General features: G+C 41.1%; 1 protein-coding gene across 3 annotated transcripts in view; it reads right to left on the bottom strand.

The window, feature by feature from the left end:
- TSC1 (tuberous sclerosis 1) overlaps window positions 1–22,176 on the bottom strand; it is a 52,884-nt gene that overhangs the window by 13,628 nt on the left and 17,080 nt on the right. Inside the window, exons 4-15 of one of the 3 annotated variants that reach the window (XM_011984656.1) lie at window positions 21,589–21,692; window positions 20,273–20,425; window positions 18,068–18,212; window positions 16,531–16,685; window positions 16,080–16,153; window positions 7,448–7,623; window positions 6,637–6,746; window positions 6,186–6,297; window positions 5,766–5,884; window positions 2,536–2,605; window positions 1,942–2,046; window positions 795–1,353 (exon numbers count right to left, since the gene is read on the bottom strand). In XM_011984656.1, coding sequence (XP_011840046.1) covers window positions 795–1,353; window positions 1,942–2,046; window positions 2,536–2,605; window positions 5,766–5,884; window positions 6,186–6,297; window positions 6,637–6,746; window positions 7,448–7,623; window positions 16,080–16,153; window positions 16,531–16,685; window positions 18,068–18,212; window positions 20,273–20,425; window positions 21,589–21,692 — 1,882 coding nt within the window. Of the gene's footprint in view, window positions 1–794; window positions 1,354–1,941; window positions 2,047–2,535; window positions 2,606–5,765; window positions 5,888–6,185; window positions 6,298–6,636; window positions 6,747–7,447; window positions 7,624–16,079; window positions 16,154–16,530; window positions 16,686–18,067; window positions 18,213–20,272; window positions 20,426–21,588; window positions 21,693–22,176 lie in introns of all 3 variants that reach the window. The other 2 variants (XM_011984655.1, XM_011984657.1) reach the window with 2 other exon arrangements.

The following is a 22,176-nucleotide window of genomic DNA, read 5'->3' on the forward strand; positions in this document are numbered from 1 at the left end:
GAAACTGAGTGGTCAAACACGCTGAGAGCCGTTTTCAACCCTGTCTGTTGAAATATACAGGGAGTACACTCTGTTGTGAAGGTACTGTCACTTAAATTTAAGGAAAATGTAGGTAATTTACCTGAGCCTATCATGCCAAATCTTGTTTAAAAATAGGGAGTTTAAATATTATAATCCCTGTCAAATTCCACCATAGCATAGTACATAAGAAGAAAAATAAAAATATTCCCCAAGCACCTGTAAAGTAGCTAATAAAAGAAGGATGGGAAACAGTTTCTCAGCTAGTCCTTTCTATGAAAACTTGGGTGCCTCAGCGGGTCTGGAGGGGACATCAGCCACCTGAACTTGCATAAAATGCTGGTGATTTTATCTCCACCTAATGAACTATACCAAAATAGAAAATAATAATAATCTGTAGCTAGAGAGGGAAACACTGTGACAAATATTCTTATATTCTTTGAAATACCACAACCTCGTTTTCAGCCTACAGCTTGCAGAGGGCACACATGAAAGCATTTGAGTGTCCTCATAGAACAGAGGCACAAAATGGCCTATATAAAAAGACTCATTTTGAAGTGGACTGCTAAGGAATCATCCCACTTTAGGTGCACAGAGGTCACACACGGTCACATATATGAAGACACAACAGCCTAGAAGGACATCTGACAAACAGCAGAGAACCAGCTGCCTCAGGGTGGGAGTGTGAAGAACGATTCTTGTTCCTCTCTCACACCTTCTGTACTTCACAATAAAATGGACCATTTAACACAGAAGAGAGGGCCCCAGTCCCTTACTTGTTCAGCTCCTTGCTGTGCGCGTCTGCTCCCTGCTGTATCAGTCTGTCCAGCACTTCCATTGGGGAGGTAGAGGGCACACCATCTTCCTCTGTGCTTCCTTTTGCTTTCTTTAAAAGCTCCTCAGTCTTCCCGATGACAAAATGATGGGCTGTCTTTGGCAATGCCACCTCAAAAAGATGATCGTACGGGGGAGGCTGCCCGCTTCCAAAGCCCACTCTCGTCGAAGGTGGAATTTTACAAGGACTGGGAGTGAGGATACTGGTCTCCAAAGAAGTCTGGCATTCCCTGTCTCCCGCAGGGCTTTCATCAGCACCGCCGCAGGGCAGGTCTATGGGAGTAAAGGCTTGCTTTGGTGTGTCAGGCCCAAGCTTGTCCAGGGAGGAGTGTAAAGGCTCAGGGTTCACGCTGGCGCTCTGAGCACTGGAGGCTGCCGAGTGGGTCTTCCGCTGAGAACCTGGGAGACTCTCTCGGTAAAAGGGAGAGTCAAAGCCTCCTCGAGGAACCACAGGCTCAGCCTCTGCTGTGGTGATCTCAGAAAGTTCTCTAGATATTGCAGCTGAGAGGAAGAAAGGAAACAAAAGAAACGGCAGTCGATATTCCACCTGGGAAAGGCTAGGCAGTTTGGGTTGCATGCTGCCACGTGCCAGTGTCACTGAGAGGGAGGAGAAAAAGTGGCATCCGGCTGGGCATGGTAGCTCACGCCTGTAATGCCAGAACTTTGGGAGGCTGAGGCGGGAGGATCACTTGAGCCCAGGAGTTAGAGACCAGCCTGGACGACGTAGGGAGATCCCATCTCTACAAAAAATACAGTAAAAATCAGCTGAGCATGGTGGTGCATGCCTGTGGTCCCAGCTACTCAGGAGGCTGAGGTGGGCGGATTGCTTGAGCCTGGGAGGTCAAGGCTGCAGTGAGCCATGATTGTGCCACTGCACTCCAGCCAGGGCGACAGAGCAAGACCCTGTCTCGAAAAAAAAAAAAACAGTGGCATCACTTTACCTGGCATAGGTCCCAAACTAAACCACCCATCTTGTTACCTCAAGAGAAGAAAAATCAAGCAAGCCTGTGAGCATTGGCACAAAGTCCCAGATTCATAGCAGAGCGAGGGTCAGGTTTGATCAACTCACAGCAATCCCCTATACATTACCTTCTTCTTTATCTTTTTCAATACTATCTTCTTCAGAGGCCAGATCACCTAAAAACCCTGGAAGATCACTTAGGGTGACAGAACCTTTGCTGCCAGGTGGCTCTTCTGAAGAGAAACAAAGACAACTGAAGTCAAAGAAACACAGTGTAATCCCTGTAAATGTGAAACTGCTTACACTGTACAGAATATGTCTGTAATAACTCTTCCTGCTGAACAGAGAAGGCTGGACATGGCTCTGTCCTATGGACATGGCTCTGTCCTAGGGATACTACAAAAGACTGACATATTAAAAATAATATAACTAAAAGTACCACAAATAATCCCATAGCAAATAAAATGATCAGTTCTTAATGTTTCTGAAAAGAGACATACTTTAACCAAGTCAAAATACAGGTACTTCATTGCAATAGCTTAAGAACTGTTTTTGATATTATTAGTTTAGCTTTTAGAATTCACTACTTGTTTCATTATCTTTAGGCCTCAGTAGTTTGGATATCCCAGAATTTCCTTGTTTCCAGTTAACTTTCTTTTCTTAAACACATATAACCCAATTAGAAGAGGCAAGCAAGGCCTGTGGTGATGCAGAAATTTTACCTGATCCTCTGTCATTCAGAAGATGGTGCTGTCTGTGTAGACATGGTCTTGCAGAATCCATTCTCTCTTCCTGAAAAGTTAAGTATCTTTATATCACAAGGCAAAAAATATTGCACATGTTCTCGAGCATACTGTAAGGTAGTTTAAAGGTCAGCCCAGTGCAGTGAATCTCAAATTGTTTGGATGCTTGCTTTCTTTTTCTTTTTTAGAGACTGAATTTCACTCTTGTTGCCCAGGCTGGAGTGCAATGGCGCAATCTTGGCTCACCGAAACCTCCTGGGTTCAAGCCATTCTCCTGCCTCAGCCTCCCGAGTAGCTGGGATTACAGGCATGCGCCACCACGCCTGGCTAATTTTTGTATTTTTAGTAGAGAGGGGGTTTGTCCACATTGGTCAGGCTGGTCTCAAACTCCCAACCTCAGGTGATCTGCCTGCCTCGGCCTCTCAAAGTGCTGGGACTGTGCCTGGCAGCTTGCTTTATAGTCTTAATGTATGACTGCAGACTGGGCATGGTGGCCCATGCCTATAGTCCCAGCACTCTGGGAGGCCAAGGCCAGTGGATCCCTTGAGCTCAGGAGTTTGAGGCTAGCCTGGGGAACATGGCAAAACCCCACTGCTACAAAAAATTAAAAAGTTAGCCGGGCTTGGTGACTAGTGTTTGTAATCCCAACTACCCAGGAGGCTGAGGTGGGAGGACCACCTGAGCCAGGGAGGTCAAGGCTGCAGTGAGCTGCAATTGTGCCACTACACTCCAGCCTGGGTGACAGAGTGAGACCACAAAAAAAAAAATTAAAAATAAAAAAAAAATAAGAAGAAGAATAAGACTGGAGAATCCCAAGAGCTTTTGTTTATGAGGTATAATTATTATATTAGAAAACTAAGAAATTTTTTAAAATTTATTAATTCCCTTAAAAATAACAAGCCCATTACAAGTTAATGTAAATTACGTATTATTTAAAAACTATATTTCCCGAAATAAAAATAAATTTAATGAGAAGAGTGGAACATTTTTGCCATCTCTTTAATATACGGCTTCATGAAAGACAGGGGGATTCTCGTATCTACCTCTACATTCAATCTGTTGCCAATATGTTATTTTGACTGAAGTGTATAAAGAAAAATTTGGAGCCCCACAGATATGTAATTACAAAAGTAAACATATGTGCTGCTGTTTTTATTTTTGAGACAGGGTCTGGCTTTGTCACCTGGGCTGGAATGCAGTGGCATGATCATGGCTCACTGCAATCTCTGCCTCCTGGGCTCAAGCCACCCTCCATCAGCTCCCCAAGTAGCTGGGACTACAGATGTACACTACCACACCTGGCTTTTTCTTTTCTTTTTTTTTTTTTTTTTTTTGGTAGAGATGGGGTTTTGCATGTTGCCCAAGCTGGTCTTGAAGCAATCTACCTCCCTTGGACTCCCGAAGTGCTGGATACAGGAGCGAGCCACCATGCCCAGCCGCAAAAAGTAAACATATGTTGACAGACTTTTCAAATACTCGTCTTTGTTATTACACCAAAATTTGACGAGTGGTAGTTTCTTGAAGTTACAAAGTGAAATTTGAAACCACATCAATGAGATTTTCCTGTGTTAAAACCCACTAGTCTACCTTGTACTTTTTTTGTGTGTGTGTGATGGAGTCTTGTTCTGTTGCCCAGGCTGGAGTGCAGTGGTGTGATCTTGACTCACTGCAACCTCTGCCTCCTGGGTTCAAGTGATTCTCCTGCCTCAGTCTCCCGAGTAGCTGGGATTACAGGTGCCTGCACCATACCCAGCTAATGTCTGTATTTAGTAGAGATGGTGTTTCAGCACATAGGCCAGGCTGGTCTTGAACTCCTGACCTCAAGTGATCCACCCGCTTCAGTCTCCCAAAGTGCTAGGATTACAGGTGTAAGCCACTGTGCCCAGCCTGCTTTGTACTTTGAATGTGCTTTTTACCTATGCCTGATTCTGCAACATCATACATTGGACATTCTGAAAATATTGGCTCACCAAGTTATTCACATATTCCAAATGTTGAAACACTTCATTACACAATATCAAAAACTCAAATTACTAACTAAGCTTCCAAAGACTTTTCAATTTCATAAAAGTCTTGGGGCAGCTATCAAGTTCATGGTGGCATATACACGTTTTTTAATATCCTAATTTCCACCTGAGAGTTGAATTTTATTGTTGGCAACAAATACTGTCAGTTGTTTATCTTGAAGTTACATACTCAGCTCATCATTTAAGAAACTGCCTGCCATATATCCAAGTCTGAATAAACAGTTTGTAAGACAGCTGTTCTTTCGAATAAAACTGGCACTCCGTGAAAAAAGACAGCTAGTTCACCTCTCAATTCAAATAATTGCATATGCAGTATATGTGCCTTATGCATATTTTCTATCTTGCCACAAAGAATATTACACATACATGTTCTCAAGGGCTAAGATTTAATAAAATTAATAATGGTTACTGCTTAATACAGAACACTCAACTTTTTAAATTTTTTTTTTTATTGTTTTTAATGGAGAGAAGATGTCAGGGAAGAATACAAGGCCTCCTAGGATAGGACACTTCAATGCCTGCCTTGATTCAGGCTAAGTTGCCACCATTTCGCCCCCCATCATATTTGTGCCATCAGTGCAGATGCCAACCCAGTGGGAAAGGCAAATGACAGCTTAGTGTTATGAAAGTGGGATTGGTCAGGTGTGGTGGCTCAAACCTGTAATCCCAGGATTTTGGGAGGCCCAGGTAGGAGGATCGTTTTGAGCCCAGGAGTTTAAGACTAGCTTGGGCAACATAGTGAGACCTCACCTCTACCCAAAACAAAAAAGAGTTAGCCAGGCATCATGGCACATGCCTGTAGTCCCAGCTACTTGGGAGGCTGATGCAGGAGGATTGCATGAGTCTGGGAGGTCAAGGCTGCAGTGAGCCATGATCGTGCCACTGCACTCCACCCTGGGCGACAGAGCAAGACTCTGTCTCAAAAAAAAAAAAAAAAAAAAGGTAGGTTTGACTTGCTGGATTCCCTACAAGAATTCTTCCAAAGCAGAGTTTTGGAACCACCCAGGGGTCAGCAGATCACACCTTGAGAGCAGCTTGTTAGTCTATTTTCAATTATTCTGATTCAAACCCATTGCATTTTAGGTCAGAATTCTATCTGGCATAATTAGGCTTCTCAAAGTGAGGCTTTCAAGTGAGTCACTGTGCCTTGGGCAGAGGGATAGCAGATGAGTTGGATCGCACCTTCCTGGGGGGTGTGGCTGTGGCCTGGGGGAGTGAAATGTGCACGTAGTCATCCGAATGACAGAGTGGGGCTGGAGGAGGAGAGGTTGCTGGGGTTCCCAGAGGAGTTCCTTTTCCACCTGCTTAGAGACAAGGGCAGAACATATATGAACACTGAGCCCAACTATTAGAAAAACTGCCAATTTTTTTTCAGCCCATTACTATAAATAAAGCTGCTAGAGTTAACTTTCTAGGGATCTAGATCAGTCTCTCTCTTTTTTCAGGTTCACTTTACACATTCTGAAAGCCCCAGGGATTTGCAATAAGTGTCAAAAACAAGTTTACAACTGCAAGTGGTCCCTTAGATCTGAAAGAGAGCTCCTCCTGCCATTAAAAGCAGGCCAAAACCAACCAATCAAATCCAACCTAAGACATACATACCAGTTGTACCAAAGACTTTACTGTAAGGGTGTGACAGATCAGGTGGGACATTTCCAGGAGAAGTTGGAGGAGTGGTCATACCACAAACCATAGATGGGCTCCAAAGAGTAGCCTGGGAAGTTAATAAAGTACATCAGCAGTGGCAAAGGAATGCTAAGTCATCCACAAGGTTTATATCCATGGCCAGTGTTCAGCTTAAATTTAGCTTTTTCAACTAGAAAAAGGCATCTTATTAAAAGTGTATCAAGAAACAAGTTGCATTTTATAAATCAAGACTTCAAGATGAATCTAAGAGGCAACAGTAACTTTCTTTGCTAATATGATGGATCCTTAAAAGTGACTCCTGAAATAAGCAGTGTGAAATTTTCCCAACCACATACTAAATCTGACCCAAAGGGTCAGCTTCACCAGAAAGCAGAGGAGAAAGCAGGCACACCAATTGACACCATACTTGTGGTGGTTCAGTTATCAGCCGTGTAGATGGGGAACTCAGAGTCTGAGGTAGCTGCCCTGGCGTATTTAACAGCCGAGACGTGGAGGAAGGGGTAGAAGTAGCACACCCTAAAATGGAAGGGAAGAACACAAGGGGTTAGTGTGTGGTTTTAGATTATTCTGATTAAAAAAAAAAAAAAAAAAGGATGATTCTCTAGACCATTTGATAATATTCAATTCTCTGTACCTAAAAAATCTGAGGGACTTAACTGACATCCTTGGGGACAAAGTAACATTTCAGAGTTTCTTTAAATGCTCCTTTGAAATCAAGCTCAATAAGGTTTGATGTCTCATTAAGCCTCAAGATAACTTGAAAAAGCACAGTACGGATAACAACTTCAGTGAGTGCGACCCACAAATGAAGCTTAGATTTTTATACGAATCCAAGTCTAAATTGTTCTGACTCATTCCAACTGTGTCAGTGCTACAGCCACCAGAGCTTCACTCTAAGTGTCTGAAAATCACAAAGATTCCCTTATGAGGTAGAGCCTGGAAGTCAAATACTTGAACCCATTTTCTTTGTTAAGGGTTGGAGACACGTCACCAACTCTGTTGGCATACAATTAGGTAGGAGACCAAGGATATCTAAATTAAACTTGAAGGAGAAATTATTTAGAAGAAAATGGAGGGATATGCAAATTTAAAATATTTTGGGAAAAATTCCTAGGGACTGAACTAAGTCTTACTCCAGAAAAGAAAGTCAACAAAGACAAATAATGTTTTCCAGAGACAAAGTTGCAAAACAGATAAGTACCAAAGACACTTTTTACCATAGCTATTCTGTGTGTCAACATAAGGGCTGGTGGTGACATCGGCTGAACGATGAGGAAAGCGAGCTGAGATTTGGTGAGACACAGAATAGCCATCTTCATATGAGGCTTCTGTGGGATCCAGAGAGATTTTGGCACACTCGATCACAACATCATGAGTTTCTAATCTCTTCCACCTGTAAAAGGCAATGAAAGTCAAGAAATACAAACTACTTCAGAGTGTCAACTCAGTGCCAGCCACGGAACTCTGATAGCAGAGAACAAGCAGGACCATGCCAGCCCAAGTCTGAAACAATTCTAGTACATAAAGAAATAGCCATTCATTTTACAATCCTATACCTTCCCTGTTTAAAATGGTTATATCAAGTTAACAAGCTAATCTGAAACAAAAATTTCCTCACTAGGCGTAGCCTCAAAATGGAAAAATGGAACGTAAGCTATGCAGTAGAGTAGCAGGCAGGGAAAAATGCCCTTTGGAACAAAGGTCATCAAAAAACAGGGAGACTTGAAAACTGCCAAGCAGCTGAGGCTGACTTAAGGTCTCCTATCAAGGCCTCAGGTGTCAAATCCATCCCTAGACCAGAAACAGAGTATAAAAGATAAACTTAAGAAAGTCCAAGATAATTTTCTTTTCTTTTTCTTTTTTTCTTTTTTTTTTTGAGATGGGGTCTCCCTCTATTACCCAGGCTGGAGTACGGTGGCATGATTGTGGCTCACTGCTACCTCCAACTCCTAGGCTCAGGGATCCTCCTGCCACAGTCTCCCAAGTAGCTGGGACTACAGGCACATACCACCATGCCTGGCTAATATTCTTAAAGAAATGGGGTCTCACTTTGTTGCCCATGCTGGTCTCAAAATACTGGCCTTAAATGATCCTTCCACCTTGGCCTCCCAAAGTGCTGGGATTACAGGCATAAGCCACCGTGCCCGGCTGAAGGCATGATTTTTTAAATCAATGTTAGTATGGCATAATTTGCTTACAATAAAATTAATCAATCTTGCTAAGTTTTGACAAAAGTCTCGATCATAATGAAGAACACTTCCATCACCCCAAAAGTTCCTTTGTGCCCTTTGTGATCAGTCTCTTCCCCAACTTCTTGCAACCATCGATCTGCTAAAAGCATGTTTCTTCAGGGGGTATAATAATAGTTATTCTATAGAACATATCCCTTTGGTTGAACTTTGGGTTATTTCCTTTCTTCTTTCCATTACAAGCTGTGCTGTGCTGAACACTGTTGCATGTCTTGACCTACATATAGAAGTGAGCCACCATGCCAGCCTCCCATAAGGATTTTTTTTTTTTTCTTTTGAGACACAGTCTCGCTTTGTCACCCAGGCTGGAGTGCAGTGGCGTGATCTCAACTCACTGCAACTTCCACCTTCTGGATTCAAGCGATTCTCCTCCCTCAGCCTCCCAAGTAGCTGGGATTCCAGATGCCCGCCATCATCCCCAGCTAATTTTTTTGCATTTTTAGTAGAGATGGGGTTTCACCATGTTTGCCAGGCTGGTCTTGAACTCCTGACCTCAGGTGATCCACCTGCCTTGGCCTCCCAAAGTGCTGGGATTACAGGCATGAGCCACTGTACCCGGCCGAGAATATTTTTAAAACTGTCTAAAGATTCCTGTTATGTGATCCATGGTTTCACTTCTAAGAATTTATCCTATAGAAACAGACATACAACAATGTCCAGCACAGCACAGCTTGTAATGGAAAGAAGAAAGGAAATAACCCAAAGTTCAACCAAAGGGATATGTTCTATAGAATAACTATTATTACAACCCCTGAAAAAGCATGCTTTTAGCAGATCGATGGTCGCAAGAAGTGGGGGAAGAGACTGACCACAAAGGGCACAAAGGAACTTTTGAGATGGTGGAATGTACTTTATTATGATTGGGACTTTTGTCAAAACTTAGCAAAATTGATTAATTTTATTGTAAGCAAATTATGCCATACTAAAGTTGATTTTAAAAACCATGCTCAAGGCCGGGTGCGGTGGCTCGTACCTGTAATCCCAGCATTTTGGGAGGCCAAGGCAGGCGGATTACTTGAGGCCAAGTTCAAGACCAGCCTGGGCAACGTGGCAAAACCCCACCTTTAAAAAAAAGACAAAAAAAAAAAAAAAAAAAAATTAGCCAGGCATGGTGGCATGCACCTGTAATCCCAGCTACTTGGGTGGCTAAGACTTGAGAATCACTTGAACCTGGCAGGTGGAAGTTGCAGAGAGCCAGGGAAGCGCAACTGCACTCCAGCCTGAGCAACAGGGCCAGACTCTGAAAAAAGAAAAAAAAAAAATGATGCTTTCAGCTGGGCACGGCGGCTCACACTTGTAATCCCAGCACTATGGGAGGCCAAGGCAGGAGGATCACTTGAGGCCAGTGGTTCAAGACCAGCCTGGGCAACAAAGTGAGACCACACCCCATCTCTACAACAACAACAACTGGGCGTGGTGGCATATGCTCATGGTCTGGCCACTCAGGAGGCTGAGGTGGGAGGACAGCTTGACTCTGGGAGGTTGAGGCTGCCATGAGCCATATTGTGCCACTGCACTCCAGCCTGGGCAACACAGCAAGACTATCTCAGGAAAAAAAAGAAAAAAAAATCATGCTTTCCACGTGCCTGTACTCTCAGCCACCGGGGAGGCTGAGGCAGGAGGATCACTTGAGCCCAGGAGTTCGAGATTGGCCTGGGCAACCTAGCAAGACCCTGCTGCAAAAAATAATAATGCTTTCAAACATTAAATGACATAAAATGCTTATAATATAATCTTAAATGAAAAAAGACACAAAGTTATTCAGAGACACACCCGCAAATAGATCTGACTGTAGTAAGTATTCAAATTAAAAGAACTGAAGTTACGAACAATGTTCATTTATTCTTTCAACTCTTCAGTATTTGTCAAACATTCTATAAAGGCCCTAATAATTAACAGAATATTTAAAATTGAACGCCTAGTCAAGTATAAACTATTTCCTTTTAGACAACATAACTTTGCTCTATGTGTTTCTAAGGTGGTTAGTAACTCCACCAGAGACTTGCATTTTTTTTCCGAGTTTACAGAAAACAGCACAGCACCACTAAGGGCACTCCATAGGTTTACCTTAACAAAACATGTGATCCTACACAACTGCTGTAGAAAGCTTATTATATCTTAGATGCTGAAAATATGGTATTAAATACAGAAAAGAAAGTATCCAGGGCATGGGGAGAATATAAGGCAGCTTCACTAAGGAGTAAGTATTTCGATTTCAGGGCTGCCTCTTCATTCACTACCTGGGTTCTCACTGCCTGTGGCATCTTGTTAATGGGGACAGGCTCCTATTTATGCATTCTCAGCATGACTGGAAAGTGATTAAGTGAGAGCAGGCGTTAGGACACATGTGTACACATAAGAAGATTGATTTTAGAGGAGAAAATGAGAATCATAATAAAAGAGGAATACATTTAAATGTTTTATTTTAATCAAAGTAATTTATGCACTTACAATATTTCCCTGATTCTTAAAAGGACTTTTCATATTTTAATATCTAAAACTGGGAACCATCGTCTAATCAAATGCATGTTAGTTTACTTGGCATTTTTTTCTTTCTCAGATGTATATAAAATAGAAGTACACCACACATCTAACGGCATCTGAGATCCAATGAAATACGGTAGTTTAAAAAGTCAATACAGTACTGAAGTTTCCTCCCATCCCTTCCCCCTGCAACCACTCTGGCAGCTGCTTCCAATTCTGTTAGCTGAATTGTTATCCCGCCTCTATAGTTCTCAAGAATATGCCCTGTGCTTTTAATTTCGTGATTTATAAATTACAGACACCATCTATTAACTTACTATTATGGGAAGTGAGGATTGAGATCTCTTCCATATATCCTTTCCCTCCTCCTCAATGCTCTCAAAATAAGTATGTAACTGTTCTTGTTGTTTTCAAAATTGATTTCAACATTATGACTACCTAAGTACTACTCATGGCTGAGCCACAGAGTATACTATGATAATATTTCCTTTATTGTAAGTTTTAATTGTTCTGTGTCTCTTCCTCACCTTTTTGTGTGTCTATTGCTAATTTTTCCTAAATGTATTCTAACAGCTCTGAAACAATGCCTAATATAACTTTTATTAATGAAATGCAAAGAATACACCAGGATCATTCCTCATCTCCCTGAAGAGCTCCCTTCTGGAGCACTTTCTCCCCCGCTTCAGATTGGACAGGCTGCTCTCAGCACTGCCTGTTACCCTGACACTTTCCCTGGACATGGTCCTGTAAAAGGGTCATGATCAGGCCCCAGTCCCCTGGATTCTGTCTTCCTCTTTCATGATTTTACTCTCATTCTGGTGGAATACATGCTCCAGTCATTAACTGAGGAAGGATATATGGGAAGGAAATTTGAGTCCATGCATTATCTACAAGTGTCTCATATTTGATAGAAGAGTTGGCTGGCTATAGAATTCTAGTTGAAAACCTTTTTCTCACAATTTTGAAGGTATTTCAGAAGCTAATAGCATTCTGATTTCTGATCCTTATTAATGTGATTTCGTTTTTTTTCTTTCTCTGAAAGGTTAATCCCTGGTACTTTAAAATTCTACAACACTGAGACCTAGTTGGGCACCAGGTAAGCCCCTTTAATCTGGAAACTCACATCCTTCAATCCTAGGAATTTTTTTTTGTTGTATTATTTCTTTTACAATTTCTTTCTCCACCAAAGTTTTCTTCTCTCTCTCTTTTTTTCTGAGACGGAGTCTCGCTCTGTCACCCAGGCTGGAGTGCAGCAGCACAATCTCAGCTTACTGCAACCTCCGCCTCCTAGGTTCAAATGATTCTCCTGCCTCAGCCTCCCAAGTAGCTGGGATTACAGGCACCCACCACCATGCCCGACTAATTTTTTGCAGTTTTAGTAGAGACGAGGTTTCACCACGTTGGCCAGGCTGGTCTCAAACTCCTGACCTCAAGAGATCTGCCCGCCTCAGCCTCCCAAAGTACTAGGATTACGGGTGTGAGCCACTGCACTCGGCTCTTCTTTAAAAAAGAAAAAAAATTTAATTGGATATTGGGACTTCCTGGGCTGATCATTCTAAATTTCTATTCTGCTCATATTACCCAGCTCTATCCTTTGGTTCTGCTGAGATATTTATCTATATCTTGGAAAAGCTGATGTCTGAGATATCAACTTTATCTCCCAATTCTTTTACTGAAATGTTTATTTTGGCTATCATTTTTAATTTTGAAGAGTTCTTTTAGTCTCAAAATGGTCTTTTTCTGTGGCATCCTGCTGCTTACATACGCACAGATGCCTTATCTCTGTGGCTATGGTAATATTTGGTAATATATTTGGTAATATCAATAAAATATTACTATGGTAATATTTTCTTCTGCTCTATCATTATGGTTTTGTTCTAGCTCTCTTTTCTCCTCTTTATGTTGGTGTCTGTCTTTAGTGTTAAAACCTTCTTCCAAAGCCAAGCAATCTGCCTAGCCAAGTTGAGTGAGGCTCTCTATAAGCTGACTAAGGAATCTTCCAAGTTAATATAGTTGGCTGAACGTACGCACCCAAATGTACAGCCTCCTGGAATCCCACTGTCTACAGTAAAGACTTCTTTGTTTTTCAATATAAACCCACAAGGAGGAGAACAGGAGACAGAGAACAGAACCAGAAGTTTTTGAAACTAAAATACAGACAGGCAAGTGGTAACTGACACTACAAATCCACAAAAGCAGAATCCTAAGCTGCCACTGTCTCAAAGTGAAGAGTCAACTGATTATACTACAGAATCCTTAAAATCATAAGGAATTTACAGCATCTGGTACTTCTGGAACAGCAGATGAACAGCAGGTAGACAAGGGGAGCTAAAATACTGAAGACAGGGTGAAAACCACTGGAGGAGCAGTCACAGCCCCTGGGTCCTGCCCCAACTCTACACTCCTGAACAATAGCTCTTTTCTCACCAGAAATCTGGATTATTCTCTAGAGAGAATAAAACAAGGAATGCCTGGATAAGGTATTCCAGAAATAGTTGAGGGCATGAGTGTCATTCCAAATAAGGGGATTAAGTGAAGCATATACATCCTAAATGCCAAGACCACCAACCCCTCCTCACTACCCGCCTCCTTCCCCCCAGAGGCAGTCAGACGCTTACCAGTCTGAAAATCAGAAGACTATTTTCTAAAAAATGTGACCAGCTCAAGAAGAAAACAATACCGACACCACTATTTCCAACAGATGCTCAGTTCAACATACAACAAAGCTCAAAGTCAACAAGTCCCACCACTGTGAACAAAGCTGTTTTGTCTCCCCATATATAAACAGTTTACTAGATCCTTGCAGAAGGCCTCAAAGATTTAAAAAGAATAACACAAAACAGAAAAGAAGGAAGCTTAAAAGAAACAGACGATGCAGGGAAAAGAAAACTCCTTATATATGTACATAGTCATGTGTCACTTGACGACAGTGACATGTTCTGAGAAATGCATCTTTAGGCAATTTCTTTGCTGTGTGAACATCAGAGTGTACTCACACAAACCTAGATGTTACAGCCTCCTAGGCTACAAACTTGCACAGCATGGTACTGTACTAAATACTGTAGGTAACTGTAACACAACAGAAGGTATTTGTGTATCTAGACATATCTGAACACAGGAGAGGTACAGTAAAGATGTGGTGGTATAATCTCACGGAACCACTATCATCTGTGGAGCCCATCATTGACTGAAATGTCATTATGCGGTGCATAGATGAACTGGATTTCTAGAAGGAAAGACAGAGAAAACAGGCAATCAAGCACAAAATAACTAAAGAAAATATCATAGAACTTGAAGAGCTTCCAGCTTAAACAATGAGAATAGATTCACACCAACGTACATCACTGGAAATTTCAGAATATTATGACAACAAAGAGAACACCAGCTCCCCTAGAGAAAAACACAGCAAATACAGATGATCAGAAATTCCAAGAGCAACATTGGAAGCAGGGTGGCAATGGAATAATACCTTCATATTACTAACTCTCAACCTGTAAGTCTACACCAGCCAAACAACTGCATCCCTCCTCAAAAAGCTCCTGGATGATATGTCCTATTAAACAAGAGTAAACCAAGAAGACAAGATACAGTAAATGAGAGATCCTGCACAGGAGAGAGGCGAAGGAAAGCCTCAGAAGACTAGGATGACAGCTGGGTACTAGGTACAGACGAGAACCAGTTCGGATCAGAACAGTACCTGCCAAGAGACAGGCATGTCTCAAAGTTCCTGCTGTCCCGCACTATCTTTTTAATGAGGGACAGAGCCAGGTGACCCTGGCCTGTATAACTTGTCTGTACTTAGCTTGTCTTAACTACATACTGATGAAATTCCTACTCTCCCTTCTCTGCTCAATCAGCAGAGGACATTCATTTTATCCCACAGAAGGATTCTGTCTGACCTATTCCTGGGAGCTGAAAGCAGGCACAGAGAGCAGCCTCCCCGCCTGCCATATTTCACGCATGTCCAGTACCTTGTCCTTGCTAGAAGCCTTGCCAGATGCTGTGATGAGGGTAAGCCTTGTGTTTCCCAGACTCATTCATGACCTTGTGTGTTTACTTCCCAGAAGGGGCTGTGAAACCTCAGGGACAGTGAAACCACACCAAGACTCACATGCGCTGCTCCTCCTCTCATCTCCTGCAAACCTTCAACTACTAGTGACAAGACTGACCTTCTCTTAACTAGGCTTTGCTTCCTAATCAACTAGCTTTTCAAAACAAAGCAATACCTACAGTAAAACTATAAAGAAAAGCAAGAGAATGATTAAAAGCAACAATGGTAGTTGTCTCTGAGGTAGCAGGGAGAAAGGAGAGGTTCTCCACGGGGAGCCTCTAAGGTAATGTTCTGTTTTGTTAAGCTAGGTGCCAGCTACATGTGTTTTTGTGTCATTATCAGACTTTACATACACATTTTCTGTACTTCTCTACATATATCTCACACTAAACTGCTTTAAGCTGGCTGAGGCTCTGTGTGGTAGAGGCAGTGTCTGTGGAGAGGTAAGATTCGCTGTTGGGGGATCAGGCAGTGAGCCAGCTTTTTCAGCAGGAGATCCCCAAGTGCCAATATCCATGGGTCAGTTTCCCCAAAAAGGACCGGGTCTCCTAAGTGGGGAGCATAATAAGCCTGGCTACCAGGCAGAGACAAGCAGAGGGACGGAGCTGGGCCTCCCACAGCTCAGTCTGTAAATTTCCTCTATCTCCCTCACTCTTACCCTCAGTTCCACTGTCCACTCCAAATAATATATGACTCCCTGAAGTCCTTTCTCCATTCTGCAAAGCCAGATTTATGTATTTTCTGCAATCCCCTTGTTTTTAGCCATATGCTTCACCTCCTTCATCGCCCCATCACTGGCACTACCAGAAAGGTGTAAGCCTTTCTGGGGGACACGCACTTGTGCTACAACTTTCTCCACTCTGCTAAATGTTATTAAATGTCCTCCACCTGTGAAGAGTATGTTTTAAACTCACATAAATTTTAGCTGTACGAGTGCTTCCAAGCGGACTGATTCTGTAAGTAGAACATCTATATTCCCAAATATACTTCAACAGGAATTACCTCCTAGATCACATTTTCAATTTCTCAAAAGATTCTTTAAAATTTTGACACTAGTTTCTATACCTTCGAGGGTCCAGTTCATGGTCCTTGGATCCAGTCACTAATTCCGGATGAATTCGCACATGCTCCATCATTGGCTAGAAGAGTTGACAAATTATAAAGGGCTGAATGTTTGTGGAACATCCAAATAATGGAATATTAGTTGACAATAAGAAGGAATGAAGTACTGATACGTGTTACAACACGGATGGAACCTTAAAAACATTATACTAAGTTAAAGAAGCCAGTCACAAAAGACCACATATTATATGATCCCATTTACACAAACTGTCCAGAACAGGCAAATCTATTAAGACAGAAAACAGATTAGTGGCTGCCTACGGACTGGAGTGGGTAGGAAGAAAACGGAATTTCTTTTCAAAATTTTCCTGTCTGCCATTAAATACAAAAGGTATAAATGCAGCCTATTTAAACAGTATGCTAAGTAGCAAACAAACAAGCAGTTTTAATTTACCTTGACCACTTCTTCAAAAGTCTCCAGGTTTTCTTTCATACTGTAATGAGAACGCAAAAAGGAGACAAAGTTGCAAGGGTACATTCCATAAAGGCGATGAAAGAGTGCGTACACACTGGCATGGAGATGGACGAGATAGACTTCCGCCACGTGGCCTAGAAAAGGAACCCGTTGAGAAGAGCCTCTTAGTTGGACACAGATTGAGGTGTGCAAAACAGATATAAACAAGTGGCTGCCAGCATGACTTTTTATCTATGTATATTCCCACCTCACTCCAAAGACAGGAAGAGTTGTTTTCTAAAATGCAAACAAATCTGGACACACCAGACACCCTTATCTTAAATCCATCGATGGCTCCCTATAACCTTTGGATAAACTCCAATCTACTAGTGTCATCCATGAAAGCCCTTCCTGATCTAACTTTTGCCCTCCTCTCCAGCCACTGCCCAAAAAGGATCCCAAACATTCTCACAATACTGAACTATCTTTATGATGATAGATCTCTGTAAAATTTATACTTTTCCACTGCTGAATTCAGCATGAGCTTCCTGAGAAAAAAAACCGTCTTACTCATCTCTCGGTGCTTTGCACTGGACCTGGTATTTAACAAGCACTCAATATTTACAGAATGAATGTGTGAGAATCTTTTAAATCAGTATGTAGTCTTAGCTATGTAGATTTATAATTACAGAGTGAAAAAAACTATTATCTAGAAATTAGCTTAAAGAACTAAGAGTGAAAGAAATTGAACATCTTAATTTAGCCTTACCTAGACCCTGTGGAAACCCATGGCCACAGTATACGTAAAGTTTCTCCACAATAATGAACAGACCATTCCTTTCTCCCAAAGATTCTACTAAACAAGCAGGCACCACGTGGGCCTATGCTTGTAACTGAATCCTGTACAGGAAGCCACAGTGTTCTGTCTCATAGGTCTGACAGACTTCACCCTTTTGATAGGAATACCTCACACTGGGATAACCCAAAGATTCCAAATTTCATATGCTTACAGCTTCTGATTCCTTTGATAGAGCTCTGCTACCTGCCGATAGGGGAAAAAAAAACACAAAAAAACCCCACTGCATTTGAAATTGGAGTGCTAATCACGACACATCGCATTTCCCTCTGACTCCTACGGTACAATGAGTGGGTTCTCAAACCTGACATTTGTGCTCTGTCACAACACAGCAGAAAAGGAAGACAGAAATGTCCCACAAGCTTAGTCCTGTACTGCTGCAATACAGACGGAGGCTGCTTTTCAGTTAATCAACAATCATGAAGTTTTACATCCTACTGCTCAATTTCTCTGACAACCAATCCTTTTAAGCCAACAAAATTAAAAAGTTATCTCAACAGTCATGTTTCTTATATGTGGCTGTAGTGGATGCACCCAAGGTATTCCCTCATCTGTCTGGTAAAAACCACTCATTTCAGCTATAAAAGTCTACATGTCCACTCCTTACAGCATATGAGCAATTAATCAATAACGAAAGCATTCACCTCACAGGGCCCAATAGGTATATGAGGAGATCTGTACCTGGTTTCTTCAGGCACCATGATGAAAGACGGCCAAAAATGTCAAAGAAATCAAGAAGATGCTGTTTCCCAGACTGTGGAATCATTGGTAGCATGGTTATCAACACCAAGACGCCTGTTGTGAGGACAACGACGTCAGTGTCCATCTGCAGGAGAAAAGGTCAAACAGGAAACGTCTGTCAGGCACTGGCACCAGGATCGGCATTGTACAGTATGTGAAGAGGCTCTAAACACTGAGAGAATCACAAATCACAAGTTGACTCACATACTCATTTCCCTATCCGTAAGGATTACTGAGGGGACAACATTCAAACAGACTCAACAGGAACACTGAGACCCAGCTCTACTGTAATGAGTCAGTGAGGACCATTTACAACACACCTATGCAAAGGTATCCAGGAGATGAGTTCAAACTTGACTTGCGGACACTCAAGTCCTGAAGCCTTAGGATGCCCTATTTATAGCACTTGGATGAAAACAAAAGGAGTTGCTCTTCAACAAAACACAGGAGCACTGCTCTGTTTTCATTCATTCAACCAAATCTTAAGATATTTACTTTTTGTTAATTAAAAAAAAAAACAAAAAAACACTACACATTGACAAGTAACTTACTACTTTTTAAAGAACTACAACAGAAGTATAACTGAAGGAGAAATTAGTACAGCACTAACAAGTCAACTTAAAGGCTCACTTCAAAGCAGTATTTAGAGACCAGTAAATTAAAATATATATATATGGAAACCTTTGAGTATGCCTATAGTTTACATATTAAGTCAAATAAATAACTTCAGGCTAACTGAAGACACTTAACACCCAATGAATACTCAATCAACTCTGACTAGCTAGCTATAGCAGCTCACCTGAACCATAATTAAATCATGAATGTTTGCCAGGTAGGTGAAATTCAGATTTATGAAACAAGATATTAATCAAAAGACTACTATGTAGGTTAAGACATCCATTATTCCTATTAGAATAAGAATCTATGAGTCTGGGAATAAAGTTTTAAATATATTTTGATTTTTACATCAAGCATCAAGTCTTTCATTATGGAAGATATCCAGTAAGAATAATATATTGGTAGGAGAATTGAGAATATATGAGACTACATAATGATTCTCAGCAAAAAGAACTAGCCCTGATTTCATTTACCCTAATGGTCTAACTGAAGACTCGTCCATGATTAATATTCAAAACTTACTCTTTTGGAAAAGATAAGTGTTTTGCAATCTGAACTAAATGATGTGCCTCAAAATTAGATTATATTCTCATCAATCCATTAATTAGATGATATTCTCACCAATCCATTAATTAGATTATATTCTCATCAATCAATTTGCTTAAAAAACATTAAGTTGTTAAAACTGTTCCTATTTTTTCAGAGTTAAACGCACGTTTTTATAATACCCTACCAATGTGACTCCTTGGGACCCACCTCTAGGGATAATAAAAGAGTTACCCTTCTTGGCAGACACAAAAATCAATTTGCATGGTGCTGTATCAGATGAATCCAATGGTACTGCCATCCTGGAACAAATACTACTGGATATTTTCATGTCTCTGTGAGGTACAGGCAGTTAATAATAACCACATTTTTCTTATTTTATAGATAGAAAACAAGTCCAGGAACTAAAACAGATTAAACAAATAACCCTGAGTATGGCTGCACACCACTGTTAAAACTAAAACCATAAAGTTCTATTTAGATTTTGACTCCCTATATAGAAAAATGAACTAAATTTAGTGCCAAAAATTGAATGCAACTTAGTGGAACTTACATCAACAAAATCTGAATTATAGCTGCAACCAGACCATATTCCTAAATGTTTAATAGAAACTTTAAGCCATTCTTCTATTAGCTAAAAGATAATTTAGAAACAGGGATTCCCAAAAGATAATCCAGGATATTTTTAAATGAGGGAAGGCTAAACGATGATGAAATCAAGAGGTTTGGAATAATGTAACATTGAACCCATCTGATCAAAATTTTTCCATATTTGCGTGGACGAGGTATTCAACAGTCACAGTGATATATTTGAGAACTTACTAAGTACCAACTCTAGACAACATTCTGTTTGAGAAAAGCCAAATGCCTAGAAGGTTTTAAACTCTAAAAGTTAAAATCTAGCTTCCTTGCTTTAAGTTACTTAAAATTTCAGAAACTACTCATAAAGTCATTTCATTCAAATCCTTACAAACATCCTACCTTGAGACATTTTAGTAAAGAAGGCAAAAGAGGTGCTTGAGACAGCTTATGCTTCCAAGATGGCTGCAGTCTTATGACATGACCCAGTAACGAGAGGATGGATAAACGAGTGGCGGCTTTACCCACATATTCATTAATCCTGTCCAAGAGGTGCTGAAAATGCAAAAGAAGAAGGGAAATCCTCACATGAATATATGAAGTTAACAAAAATAAAGACAACAATGATGTGCTCCAGTCTCTTAAGTCTTGTTCTAATGTAAAGCAAGGCTCATGCAGATAAAAGATCAAATTCAGCATTTTAAAAATCACGTTAGCAAACAAAACACTGCTGCATTTGGCCTGACAAAAGGCAGCCAGTTTGCAACTCATGAAAAAGGATCGTACAATACACGCATGCAAAAAGGGGGAGACTTGTTCACAGTCCCTCAATAACCACTAGTGCCAAACTGTGTTAGGTTATTGAAGCCATGAGGGCATCCCGCTGGAAGCAGCCACTTATTGCTAGAGCAACCCAACCTACATGGTTTGATCTCAAGTATCAATTAGGTAGTAGAAGTAACGACTCAGACCAGAGTAAATAAAAAAACAAGATGGGCCAGGCGCAGTGGCTTATGCCTGCAATCCCTGCACTTTGGGAGGCTGAGGCAGGAGGACAGCATGAGGCCAGGAGTTCAAGGTTACAGTGAGCTATGATTGTGCCACTATGCTCCAGTCTGGGCAACAGAATGAGACCCCACCTCTTTAGAAAACAAAACAAAACAAGATATACTGCAAAAGGCATGCAATACAAGGTCTTCAAATCCTGGGGAAGTTGCTCTCATATACACACTTAAGACTTACCAAAGTCTGCAATAACAATGCTTTATTACCTACTTACTAAAAACAAACGGAAAACATGAAGGAGCCCTCCAAGTACCTGATGCTAGGAAACAAGACTCATTAATTTGCCATGTAAGTCCTTTGTACTTGAAGCTTTTCCATATTGATAAAAGTCTAAAAATCCTATTCAAAGTATGGGTTGAAATATGGGTATCTATGGGCCAAACCATCACTATACAATTATAGTACTGGAAATGTAAGATTTCTTTAAACAAGATCTTTAACAGTCTCTGAAATATGTTTTATTTTGTAAACTTTTCAAGAATCATGGGTCCTACAAATTAATTTTTATATATAGTTATAAACTGGGAACAATGTCATCAGTAGCACACAGAAATCAAAAGAATAAGCTTGGGATAAATTGCACAGTGGCCATGCACAGAAGCTGTTGTACTCATGGAGAACATATGAAATGCCTACGACACGTCAGCCGTTACCTTGTCATGTGGCTCTTGTAAGGTGGTCAGGATGTGCAACGCCGGCTGAGAGTTGGTTTCCAGGTAATAATCCACCAAGGTGTTTACAAGCATAGGACCACGGTCTAAATCAAGAAAAGGGCAATGGATGATACTTACTCCCCTTAACATCCTAAATTTACCTTACACAGCTGCCTGTCACAAAATCTAGAAAATATTTCTTTATATGCTATTCTAAGTGTTATGCAGCATTACATTTCTGCCTTCTTAATAATAGGATAATCCCAAGCTTATTTGCCTAAATATGCATAAAAACATATGAAGTCCTTTTATTTTTATTGCTTTTTTTTTTTTGAGATGGAGTCTCGCTCTGTTGCCAGGCTGGAGTGCAGCGGCACAATCTCAGTTCAATGCAACCTCTGCCTCCTGAGTTCAAGCAATTCTCGTGCCTCAGCCTCCCTAGTAGCTAGCTGGGATTACCGGCGCCTGCCACCACGCCCGGCTAATTTTTGTATTTTTTTTTTTTTTTTTGAGATGGAGTCTCGCTCTGTTGCCCAGGCTGGAGTGCAGTGGCATGATCTCGGCTCACTGCAAGCTCCACCTCCCGGG

Source organism: Mandrillus leucophaeus, unplaced genomic scaffold, assembly GCF_000951045.1.
Source record: "Mandrillus leucophaeus isolate KB7577 unplaced genomic scaffold, Mleu.le_1.0 Scaffold271, whole genome shotgun sequence".
Taxonomy (NCBI): Eukaryota; Metazoa; Chordata; class Mammalia; order Primates; family Cercopithecidae; genus Mandrillus; species Mandrillus leucophaeus.